This window comes from Lampris incognitus, chromosome 6 (genome assembly GCF_029633865.1).
Source record: "Lampris incognitus isolate fLamInc1 chromosome 6, fLamInc1.hap2, whole genome shotgun sequence".
Classification (NCBI taxonomy): Eukaryota; Metazoa; Chordata; class Actinopteri; order Lampriformes; family Lampridae; genus Lampris; species Lampris incognitus.
This window is the reverse complement of record NC_079216.1, coordinates 41,702,507-41,715,408: the sequence shown is the minus strand read 5'-3', so window position 1 is coordinate 41,715,408 and position 12,902 is coordinate 41,702,507. Positions and strand designations below refer to the sequence as shown.

The following is a 12,902-nucleotide window of genomic DNA, read 5'->3' as shown; positions in this document are numbered from 1 at the left end:
AATCTCAATGAGCGTTCGACCATACGGAGCAGAGCCGTTGAACACGCGGGGTATGCTGGGATGGTTTGGTTAGCTGTGGGACCGTCTATGAAAATCTCGACACTTGAAGAAGCGTAAAATACTTACAATAGCACATTTTAAAAATACAACAGAGTCGCGACACATTGTATGATTAGTTATATGCATATGTTGGCCAAAAAACAAAAGCCAGGCGTCTTTATTTTTATTTTCAGGGTAACAACATTTGATGTTTTACATTATGTGCACTTGTGAACCATCTCTACCTTTACGGTACGCCCTTGCACACTCAAACTTATGAAGGCACTCGCGCGCACAGTATCGTTAATTAGAATACATGTAATCATTATTGTTTAATTGTGTATGGATGCCACTGTTTTCCAATCTAATACTTAAAGGTTGCACTCAGGTAGCAGTTTCTGAGGAAATGTGTGTGTGTGTGTGTGTGTGTGTGTGTGTGTGTGTGTGTGTGTGTGTGTGTGTGTGTGTGTGTGTGAGAGAGAGCGAGAGAGAGAGATGCAATACTTATATTATAATGCTATAAAATATAAACCCATTTTCATAATTTAGTCAGCCATTTCTACAGCAATCGTTAATTTATTTGACCAGTAGATGGCGCACATGTGCCACAACGCATCATTGTCTCACGACCGTCGTTCCTGTTGAAACTAGCGGGTGCGTCGTGTCATAAGGTGTGCCTTGAAATCGTGCCTAACTGTAAAGAAAACAATGCCAGGTAAACAGTCTGCTCTCTTTCAGATAAGATTTATTTTAGGTAAACTTGAGCTTAAACCTAAAAAAAAGTGAATATCATTCTAGATGTAATTTGGGCACTGTCTCATAGATTCCCTGCACACCGGAGGTAATCATAGCGCAATTTATCTGATTTCATCAAAAAATTACACATGCAATATGTTGAATATCAAAGCATTGTGAAATGTTCAAAGGAGTTGTGTTCTTAATTGAAAATGTAAAGCTAACTGCAGAATTGGATGAAATTAGCCGGGAAGTGTCAAGTCCCTGCTTTGGAGGTTTACCCACCATGTATGTTACAGCCACGAAGACAGGCACACCTTCCTTGATTATGACTTTTTCCGTTATTCTTTAAAAAAAAAGAAGAAGTAATAACTGAGCGAAAGAACTCAACATGGCATCAAAATTCACCCATGCATAGCGTGTGCGCTGTGATGGCCCGGTGTCCAGGGTTTCTCCCTGCCTGCTGCCCAATGACTGCTGGGATAGGCTCCAGCATCCCTGCGACCCTGAGAGCAGGATAAGCGGTTTGGATAATGGATGGATGGATGGATGGATAGTGTGTGAGAACTTTGTTCTAATGTTAGCCCATGAATGAAACCAGTCGAAAGAACTATGATTTTACAACACAAATATAAACAAGCAGCAAGCAGACCAACCCACCGATTCACATGCCTCTGTCCCTCTCAGTTAGTTTCCCCATCTCTTTCTTATACTCCATTACCTGTATATAGTCGATCACCTGTTACGTTGACTTTCTTCTCTGTCTTTTTAATTCCTGTGGTCTCTCTCTTTCCTTCAAACACTCACATGTAGAATCTTATACCAGGGAGGGCCTAGGCCCTAGTGCAAATCTATCACATTTAATAAAAAATTACACATATGTTGACATGTTCCTTTTCATTTCATTTCACAAGAGGAGGTTGGAGGATTGTGAACTTAGTGCTGTCTTATTGTGATTTAGGTTTCTGTAACCTCTTTCTCACCAGCATTCTGGGGCCTCGAGTTCAACTGTTGCATACACAAAGCTTGCCTAAGAAGTTGCTGCACCATTTCCTTTGCAGATGTCAGGAAACTTTATGTGAAAATAACTCTACCAGCAGCGGTTTCTCCAAGGCAAATGAGACATGTGATTAGAAGCCTGTGGATGCTGTATTTTCAGCGTGTGGTTTTTGCTCTCCTCTGTTGTTTTGGTGCCAGCCTTATGGCGAGATCAGACCTCAAAAGACTAAGTCTCTGACATCCCTGGAAAGAACAAAAACATAATTGACAAGATGCCTTTCATTTATTTGGGTCCAAACAACCCAGGAGCAATGTTCATCATTATTTTCTTTGTGTTTCAAACATGTGTGAGTGTTCCTGCTAGAGGCTATCTTCCAGCCAGGAGTTTGGGGTGTCCCTGGTAAATTCTGCTAAGTCATGACTGTGGCCACCAAAAATATACTCCCAACCTTGTCCAGAGTATTGATAATCATCTTACAAACACTGTCTATGTGCTGGCTTGTGGCCAAGGATCTCCAGTAGCATTTCAGCTGTACTAGTCACCACTTGCCTATCACCACATGACATTAAAGACCTGTGAAAGGAAGGCTGTGTGTGAGAAGTTTAAGTGGGTTGAATCTTTTGCTGGTGACAATTTAAACTTAGTGAATTAGTCACCTTTATTCAGTGGTAAGGGGATCCACGCTGACAAGGGGATCTCTTCCACTTCAGTCTTTGTCCACCTTTCCAGTCATTGTGGATATAAAATCTTCATCTGCCTGGTTCACTATTGAGGGCTTGAGGTTTTAGATCAGTTTTCCTTGTCTTAGATTGGTTGCCTGGGGGCGTCCGGGTGCTCTGGCGGTCTATTCTGTTGCCTACCAACACAGAATCCCTGTGTTACCTCCGGCTTGGTCTGGCATCCCTACAGACACAATTGGCCGTGTCTGCGGGTGGGAAGCCAGATGTGGGTATGTGTCCTGGTCGCTCCACTAGCGCCTCCTCTGGTCGGTCGGGGCACCTGTTCAGGGGGGAGAGGAGGGGGAACTGGGGGAATAGTGTGATCCTCCCACGCGCTATGTCCCCCTGACGAAACGCCTCACTGTCAGTTGAAAAGAAGTGGCTGGTGATGCCATATGTATCGGACAAAGCATGTGGTAGCCTGCAGCCCTCCCCAGATCGGCAGAGGGGTTGGAGCAGCGACCAGGACGGCTCGGAAGAGTGGGGCAATTGGCCGGATACAATTGGGGAGAAAAGGGGGAAAAAACCCAAAGACCCCAGCCTGTCCTCTCTTTTAACCCTGACGTGGCTCTCTTAGCAGATATTGTCCATGAGCCCAGGTCTCATGTCTGCTGAGTAGGGATGCACGATGATATCGTCACAACATCGGTATCGGCCGATAAAAACCCAAGTGTTTAATTACTGGCGTGGGCAGATATGAACATTTCTGCTGATGTGCTTGGCCTATAAGGTGACGCGTTAACTGTGCGCATGCGATGACGCTAAATGTTTATTATGAGCACCAGCAACACGCTTCAATATGTCAGCTAGTCCAAATTGAAATTATTTCCTAATTTTCACGAGTAAATGTCTACATTTGTAAATTGATACATTTAGGGTAGAATCAAAGGAAATGTTTTATGTCTGTATCTTAAACAAATAGGCCATCACAATAAGAGTAATATGTTAATTCTAGTACAGGAGAGACTTGGCGTTCTCTTCAATTAAATAAAAAAAAAGGTATATGTCGCTATCGGCATCAGCAATCAGCCAAAATGAGTTTGAAAATATCGGAATATCGGCAAAAATCTAATATATTGCATCCATAACGCTGATGAGGCTGAACAGCCCAAACATAGTGGAATAGATTGAGGTGGATGTAAGATTGCTTGAGACATGATACTGTAAGATGCAAAATGTTCAACATATTGAGTGGTTTGAATGACTGCAACTTTGTCTAGGTTGCTGTAGTGAATATTAAGACATATCCATGTACCAGTGAATCTAAATCGGGCAATTCTGTACTGTTAGCCACAGGCTTTTTCTTGTATTTTCATATTCATCTTGGGGCATAACCCCAGTGAACACTTAGCTGGGTGTGGTTTATCAGGGAGTTCCAAGGGGATTTGCTGGACTTGAGCCAGAGTATTGCATGAAATCTTTTTCATTTACCTGTTAACATGGAGAATAGCGTCTCCACGTGAATAATACACCATTCAACCAACAAAAAAAAAACATCACCACATTAAAGCCTTGGTGGGTACTAAGAAAAGAAATGCAGAGATTCAATTTGGATTTTATTTTTGGTCCATATAAAATGAAATGTGTCATTATTATACAACGAAGTAAATTTGTCATTAAAATATTTTTGTTGTGTCATAAATGTTTTTATTATTGTGTTGGGAAACTCTGTAGGCTATGTCACCCATGTTATGGTAGTTATCAGAAGACTAAAACAAACAAAACAAAACAAAACAAAACAAAAACCCAGTTTTTTGTTAACATATATATACATTGCTGTTGTTCTGGATGCAGTATTTTCATGTCTTTCCACTGAGTTCAATTTTCATTTGATATGTTTATTTGTACAATTTCAGTCGACGTCTTAGCTTTTTTTAGGCTGTTATTCAAACTACCGAGAACTCCCCTTACGCTATTAAAAAATCGAAGAAGCCGATATCTGACCAACAGGCGGAGGTAGTGAAGAGGGAAACGACTGCTGTAAAATCATTTTGAGTTTCGTTTGACATGATTCGTGGCATTGGGGTTGATTTATCTTACATGTCTTAAACGTGAGAGCAAAAATACAATGAAGAAACGCAAATATTTTTTGTTGAAAAAAGGGAAAAGCTTCAGTACAGGGTACGTGCAAATACAGTGCAAAATACGATAACATCTCGGGAGACAAAATGTGGTGAAAGTGTTCTCGTCAACGCGGCAATACTATCAAAATCATAGCCAGCTGGCTGTCCCAAAACAAGCGCTCTCATGTCTGTAAGGAGAAGACGAGCTGTCACGAACTTCACCTCGCAGGTAAAAATCATTCTTTTAGCACATAGTCTAATAATCGAAGTGGCCGACTGATTAAATGGACCGCCTTTTGATGGCATGTAGTTTGCCTTTTAGTTTCGTTAATGTTAGGATAGCTAGCTAGCTAACCCTCATTTAACGCGGAGTGTCCACTTTCATTTTGCTAGCTTAGCTGATACTTTCAGTTGGCCGCAGTCAGATTGCAGCTACAGTTAATTGATTTAAATTAATTGCGTAGCCAGTTTCCTTTGTCAGTTATAGTCATTCACATATACAGCTACGCAATAACATTTTTCGTAAAAGCTCTTGGGTAAAAGGAGTTGCACTTACAGACGTTGTTGATGGTATCATTCGTAATGGATTATTGGCTGCAATTATTTTGTCGTCGTCCCAAGATCGTCGCTCATATTCATGCACTAAAATGGCCAAATTACTCCCAAGATAATTTACTTTTTGCCAACCGCACATCAGCAGCCCAGCAGGCAATAAATAGGCTATAGTTGGTGTTTCATGTCATCGTGTCTTCCTGTTGATGAGTGTGTAAAACTTACATTTGTCTTTCAGCTATAAATATGAAGAAAAACAAGGGGAAAGTGAACAATGCTGCGGAGAAGGAATTTGTGTTTGAGTTCAGAGCAGGGAAACACAATTGTGTCCTTAAAGTGCCCCTGCAATTTCCTGTTCAAGAGAACATAAGTGACCTTCATGGTCGTCTTGTGCTACTACACAAAATACCCTGCTTTGTAGAAAATGGTAAGAAAGCGTTTATGCTGTTAAAATGAAAAGACATCCTAGAAAAATGTTATACAGTTAAAAAAAAAAAATTTTTTTTGCTTGACCTGATTCATCGCCAAAGCGTAAATGAGCTCTCTTGAGTTATTTTCAAACCTTTGTAATGGAAAATATGCAGTGAAAAAGCATAAATGACATAATTCAATACTCATAAATTGTATTACCCAGTGCATTTAAATTTGCTAAATGTTATGCATTGACTATACTTGACTACTTTTTCTACGCTACCTCACTGTGTGTGTAATCTGTGATGTTACATTATGGTGCTAATTTTTTTCATGTCCTAATGTGCTGTACTCCTCATGTGTTGCCTATATCACGTGTGTCTCGGTGTCTGATGCCCCCACATGAATTAGGCACTGCAACGGGGGGGGGGGGGTTGATTGTAATGAGTTTTCCTGGAAGAAAGAAAAAAAGTAGATTTTCTCCCTCAAAGTGGCTTTGTGATGTGTCTAATTTTTGTGAATTCATCATAAGGGCAGTCAGTTCTACCATCCTAGACCTATACCATGTTTTCAGTTAAAGTAAAAAAGGGGAAAAAAAAGGGGGGGTTTACCATGTGTTTTACACCAAAACATTTATTAGATTACATAGGATTTCCTCCTGTCGAAAAAGGCAACGTTTTCAACATGTTCATTTGTAACCTGCCCAAAATTAGGATCTGCCTTCATGTTTAAATAAGCCCTTCACTATACAGTTGTGGGTTTGCACTAAAAGGAAATAAGTGAAATGTCCACATGTTTACATGATGGTGTACGTGAATCTCCTCTTCTAGAGCTTAAGACCTCACTCTACAGCTTCATTGAAAGAGAGACCATCCAGGATTATGACAGGGAGGCAGAATTGGCTCTGCAGAGACTCACAACAGGAGATATGGACATAAACCAGCTCACAAATGCATGGGCCAAGTCCTATGTTGAGGTAATAACACATTTAACTGTTTCTTCTGCATGTTGCAGCAAACAACCACTGACCAGTGAAGAACAACAACACTGTCCTATGGTGCTTTTGTCACAGTGGTCATTTCGAGTATCTTCTCTCTTCAGTGACTGAAGAAATTAGATCTTTTGTGTGGTTGTTGTGTCCTCTTTCAGTCAACAGTTGAGATGATTGTCAAGTACCACCTAAAACAGCCTATCATGTGAACAGCTTGAGGAAAATTTGATGGTTGCAAACATGTGTGCCCGCAATAATAGCAGCAAGTGCCATTATATGCCATCAGAGGGGAGCCTTTCTGGGATAACTTGAGAACATATGTAACCTGATGGTGGATCCACATTTAAAAACAAAGATCTTGAGGAACCATTCCTTTCAAGATAATTAATGAAAACTTAAAAGTGAAAAAATTAAGTTCAGACTGCAAAAATATTGACAAGAATCATTTGAAAGAGATTACCCACTTTATTTACTTTCTTTTTCTCATTTAGCAGACACTTGTCCAAAGCGACTGACACGGTTATTTAGCTAAACAGAAAAAAATCAGCAACTGTACTACCATTACAACAATAATTAACACTACAAGTTAAAAACCAGTAGAAGATGGGAACTATGAATTATATGGGAACCCATGTAGAATATTGCTGAAGTGGCAAAAGCTGAAAAATGCATTCTAATGGAAAAGGTGCGTCTCTCTCCATTAAGTTTGAAAAAGAGCGTGATGAAACCCTAAGCCCACTAAACAGCTCGGCAAAGAAGAGAGGAACATACTTTCTTGGATAAACATGCACACAGTGATGACATTGTGAAAGGCAATGATGTACAGTATAGTTGAACAAAGGCCCTAATGTTTTTGACACATCCAATGACGTCCACTTGCTGAAGATTTCGACCACTGGAAGAAGCAGTCAGATTTAGTGCTTGAATCCCCATACATTATTAAGTGCTGAGATTATTACCATGATTATGTTATTCCTTGCAAGATGTAGATAGATATAATTTCAAGAGAGTGTTTAGTGTCTCTGGACTTTTTGAATACAACTCTTACATGTTATTATTTAAGCTATTATGTACTTTTAACAAATTTTATTTTTGCTGAAAGATTTTTGGGTTCAGAGTTTTTCTATATTCTGTAGGTGCTCTGCAAATTGTGGCTCATCTCTGCAAGATTTACTCCTTCGCAACTATTTGGTGCAAGAGTGCCTTTACTGTGATGCACTCCAATAAAGTGAAATAAACATCAGAGATGCTTTGCTACAAGCAAAGACTACAGGAGCTACACAAGATATGGTGCTGCAAGTTACTCGTCTTGATGGTGTTCCTTGGTGGCAGGGTGGTCAAGAGCATTCGCAATGCTGGGAATCCTTCTGCATCTTCAGTAGGTATCTCAGGGTCACAAGCGTTTCACCCCTTAGCCTGTTTGTTTCACCTGAGTGGGGCCATGAAGACCAAATAAGCCTTCACCTGCAGAAGGGTTCAAACTGCGGGTTCTCGCTAATCACCACCCTCTTGAGCAGGTCTCAGCTGCCATGGCTATCTCCCCATTAGCTTTCTTCAGTTGTTTGGGTTCCAAACTCATCTTCTGTAGGAAATAGCACACTGATGTTGCAGGGAAACCGTGGCAGCCAACTTCAATGGGAAATAAGGTTGCTTGCCATCCTTGGACAAGAGCCTCATCAATCAAATCCTGGTACTTGGCTTTATGCTTTTGGTGAGAGATGGCTAGCCTGTCCTCCCAGGCACTGTGAGTTCAGCTACTACTACTTTCTGCTGCTCCCATTAGGGGTCGCCACAGCAGATCATTTCCATTTCCACCTCTTCCTGTCTTTTGCATCTTCCTCTGTCACACCAGCCACCTGCATGTCCTCTCTCACCACATCCATAAACCTCTTCTTTGGCCTTCTTCTTTTCCTCTTCCCTGGCAGCTCCATATTCAGTGTCCTTCTCCCAATATACCCAGCATCTCTCCTCCACACATGTCCAAGCCATCTCAGTCTTGCCTCTCTTGCTTTGTCTCCAAACTGTCCCAACCTGTGAACAGTGAGTTCAGCTGCTAAGATGGTTTTTGTGCTCCTGGATAGATAGAAGAACCATGTCTGGTTGGAGTGAGGAAACTGCCACCTTTTCTGGAAGGACAAGTTTCTTCTTCAAGTCCACTTGCATCTCCCAGTCAGACGCTCGATGCAAAATGGAGGGTGGGTTCTTGGCAGTTTTTCTTGCCCAAGAAGTCTCATCTCTTTCCCTTTGGAAATTGACAACATCGGGTGGTAATGCCTGGTGTTTATTGGCTTTGACCCTCTGCAGGTCCATCCATTTGACAATTTCTGTAAGGACTTTGTCGTGCTCCCACCTGTATCAGCCTTCTTCCAGTGCTTTGGGACACTGCATCAAGATGTGATTCAGGGTGCAAAGGGTTGCTCCACACTGCCTGCAGGATGGGTCATCTTCTTTGCCCCAGATATTTAGATTGTTTGGAGTTGGCAAGAGGTCAGCCACAGCATGCAAGAGGAAGGTCAACACACCCTGGTCGGTATCCAAGCGTTCCTTCCAGGACAATGGTTGTTTGAGTGCCTGGTCCCACTGCATCCACTGTCCCTAGCAGGCGAGCCCTACCACTTTTATACAGTGGTCTTCTTCTGCTGCCTCTGGGACCCTCTGCACCACGAGTCCTGTCTTGCCTTTGGAATTGGCCTTGCTCCATCCCTTTGCGTTGTAGCTTCCAAGTGCTAGCCATCCTTGATAGACCATCCCAACAATCTCCTGATGTTTGCGGTGCGCTTCTGCTTCCCCCACTGCTTCCTGAGACTTCCACTTTCTGCTGACTCTGTTTTATGTTGTTTTCTGTAGAAGTTCTTAATCTCCATAAGATTTTTGGCTACTAACATACCTCTAATGTATATGTATTGCTTTATGTTTCTGTTGGTGCATAACAAAATGCTTGAAAATGTCCTGGAATGCCTCTGCTAAATTGAGGGTGGTCACAGATCGTTAATGTAGTCTATTTTATACTGAAGTAGTGCACTATAACTGCAAATTGGTTATTCATGAGGACTGGAGAAAAAAAAGTAATTAGATTAGTCTGTTTACTGTCTTCACAACTCATTGCACATGGCTTCACTTTGATGCCTTCCTGCTACACTGTATGATGTGAGTGTTGTATTTATCTGGGAAATGAGTAATCTTTTTACATGAGGGTCAACCAAAAGAACGTTCTGTAGTAAGACTTAGTTGTGGACCTTGTGATTTCCAAATTATATTGATGAAAGTGCTGTAGGGACTCTCCATAGACACATTCCTTTGAAAGGGATTATCTCTTTTTGTCATCTTCAAAAAGGTCAATGTGATCATCTGCTTTTGTACTTCAAAATGCAGCAGTTTAAATTCTGCTGTCACTTGCCCTTGCACTTATAAAAAGACAGGGGCTCCCCCAGCTCATATTATAAAGCCACCTTGGCTCACTGCAGTAGGGCATTTTGGATAGGTTAACCATTAACTTTTTACTGCACTCACACAGAAATACTCATGGAAGCTTTCCAGTGTCCATCTTGTTTGGGTCATAAAGATTTTCGGGCCTGTATAAATAGAGGAGTTTTGGATTATAAATACTCCTTTATGCCACTTCTAAATATGGCATAAACCAACTGCAGAGTGTCATGAGCAGAACAAAAGTTGGAATTAATTCAGGTGATTTTGATACTATGTTAATGTTTGAGCAGTGGTGTTTATACTATTCACTGGAAGCCATATTCATTTTGGTCACTCTGAGTCATGGCAAATGTGGTAGATACGCAAAGATGAAATGGTAATTGTAATGTCATACTGTAAACCAACTCAATTTTGGACGTGGGGTGTTTGTTTTAGGATTTTATTACGATTTTAGTAATTTACAAAAAGCAAATTATCACAGAATGAATAATGTAATTCTGAAGTTGGTATCGTCTTTCTTTTGACCCTGTCTAGACCACATTGGAGCATGCTCGGCCTGAGGAGCCTAGCTGGGATGAGGACTTTGCAGATGTTTATCATGAGCTAATCCACTCCCCTGCCTCAGACACCCTTCTCAATCTGGAGCACAACTACTTTGTTAGCATCTCCGAGCTGATCAGTGAGAGAGATATGGAGATCAAGAAGCTACAGGAGAGGTTAGTAATGAGGAGGTATTAACAATGGGAAGCCGGGATTCAAACCCATCCATCCCTGTGATTTGAATTTGAGTATCAGGAAAAATGAAAAATGTCTTACCGTTGTACAGCTTGATGCTAAATTGTCATTTCCATTCAAAATTAAAAAGCTGGTAAATATAAATGCTAAACCGAAGCCACTCTGATATCTGAAACTTGTTACCGAATTAGAATCATAGCTGCCATACATAGAGGAATGCAGTACCATGCAGATATTATTGTGCAATACACAGGAGCTATGTTCAGTTTGGATGATAATCCATCACTGTTGACCTGTATTTTGATGACCCTTTTCTCTTTTCACGTTCTGATGTTAATGTCTGCATATTGGCAGTTTATCCTGTATTTATGTTGTCGTTGTGAATACATGCAAAGTACATTCAGGCACATTACATTTTACCAGCAACCCGGACAATGTTATCCCTGGCTTTTTTGTTGAATTTGAGGCCAAACAGGATATACAAAGAACATTAAGTCCTTGGTACAGCGTAAATTTGTTAATTTTTTTGTTTTGAAGCCTCAAAACCATTTGGTGTTGCAGTTTCCTCACTATAAAATGTCTATCAATATTTTGATGTTAAAGGGAAACTTCACCGATGGTTTTGTGTATGTGCTATCAGTGCTGATGAGTAATGTAGTGCACTGAAGCAATGAAGTCCTCGCTGCGTACTATACTGATTGAAAAATCGTTGTCCTGCTCAGTCTTTCCCATAGTGCCTACAAATACCAGAATGCACTGCTCCACGCTAGTTTCTGTCATCATCCATAAAATCTGAGCTAGTGTTGTAGGATGTTGGAAATTTAGCTTAGTCAAGAGAACGAAGATGTACGTTTTTTTTTTGTGTTTTTTTTTAACAGCATTTTTAGAGTATATTAGATTATTAGAAACTGTAGGCTGTAGGTTTTTCGGCCACCAAGTGACGTGGCTTTGTTTCTCTGCCTCCCCAGAGATGCAGAAACAATCGAGAACAACTGCAAGAGTTTTTCATTTGCTACCCCTGTCTCAGCTAGACAGAGATAAATTTGAAAATCAATTAAATTTCCCCCTAAGTGCAGTGCATCAGTGATTTACAGTAGACAGTTTAATCTTACTTTGTTATAACTGAAAATATATTTTTTCCAATATCTTTTAAATGAGAAAAATAAATTATTACATTGACGAAATTAACAATGCATTACAGTAGTAAATAAATTAACTGTAGACACATTTAAATGGTCATATAGTTGCAGTCAAGATAAACTCTCTATTTGATTATAATTTGCTGCATATACTTTTTTTTCCCAACTCTATAGTGTAGATATAATTCAAGAGATAGTGGTTAGTATAACAAAAGACAAAAAATACAGTATGCACTCTTTATGCTAAATTTTGTGGTGCAATATTTATCCATTCAATAAAAGTTTCAAGTTGTCAGTTATGCTATTTAGCCTGTCTGTAACCTCTTGGCACAATGGAGACATCTGGGAATAATTATTGGATAACTTTTACATTTGCACGCTGGTTATCTGGTAAATAAATCAATATCAATAACAAAGTTGACAGGCTTTGCAAGTGGAAATAATTGTAACAATAAATCTGACTCGTTGAGAAGCGTTGGCAGATTTTTATGTTGTGCACCCCACCAAGACAAATTAAAGTGTAAACTCAATAAACATGAGCTTGAAACTGAGCTTGAAATAATAAGTCACATGCAGCAGAAAGAGTTCAAAGAAGTAAATGGTTCCCACTATTAGGCTGCTTTCTTTGATGGAATTAAAAGAAAAAAAAACATATGGATAATCATTTTGAAGTCTCTCAGTACACAAAATTACTCTGAGGAGAATCCAGTTTTATTTATATATATATATATATATACATTATATATATATATATATACACATACATATATATATACATATGTATATAAATAGATTGACAGCTGATGATTGCTTATGACATGAAACAGGCTTGTACTGTCTCATAAAGCATTTACTATATATATATATATATATATATATATATATATATATATATATATATATATATATATATATATATATATATATATATACACTACCGTTCAAAAGTTTGGGATCACCCAAACAGTTTTGTGTTTTCCATGAAAAGTCACACTTATTCACCACCATATGTTGTGAAATGAATAGAAAATAGAGTCAAGACATTGACAAGGTTAGAAATAATGATTTGTATTTGAAATAAGATTTTTTTTA

At 39.7% G+C, this 12,902-nt stretch overlaps 1 protein-coding gene across 1 annotated transcript in view; it reads left to right on the top strand.

The window, feature by feature from the left end:
- The first annotated feature begins 4,722 nt into the window (after positions 1 to 4,722).
- Positions 4,723 to 12,902, top strand: part of c6h12orf4 (chromosome 6 C12orf4 homolog) — a 31,740-nt gene continuing 23,560 nt past the window's right edge. The window contains exons 1-4 of the mRNA XM_056281906.1: positions 4,723 to 4,785; positions 5,347 to 5,535; positions 6,350 to 6,495; positions 10,471 to 10,652. Coding sequence (XP_056137881.1) covers positions 5,355 to 5,535; positions 6,350 to 6,495; positions 10,471 to 10,652 — 509 coding nt within the window. The 5' untranslated portion in view covers positions 4,723 to 4,785; positions 5,347 to 5,354. The remainder of the gene's footprint in view (positions 4,786 to 5,346; positions 5,536 to 6,349; positions 6,496 to 10,470; positions 10,653 to 12,902) is intronic.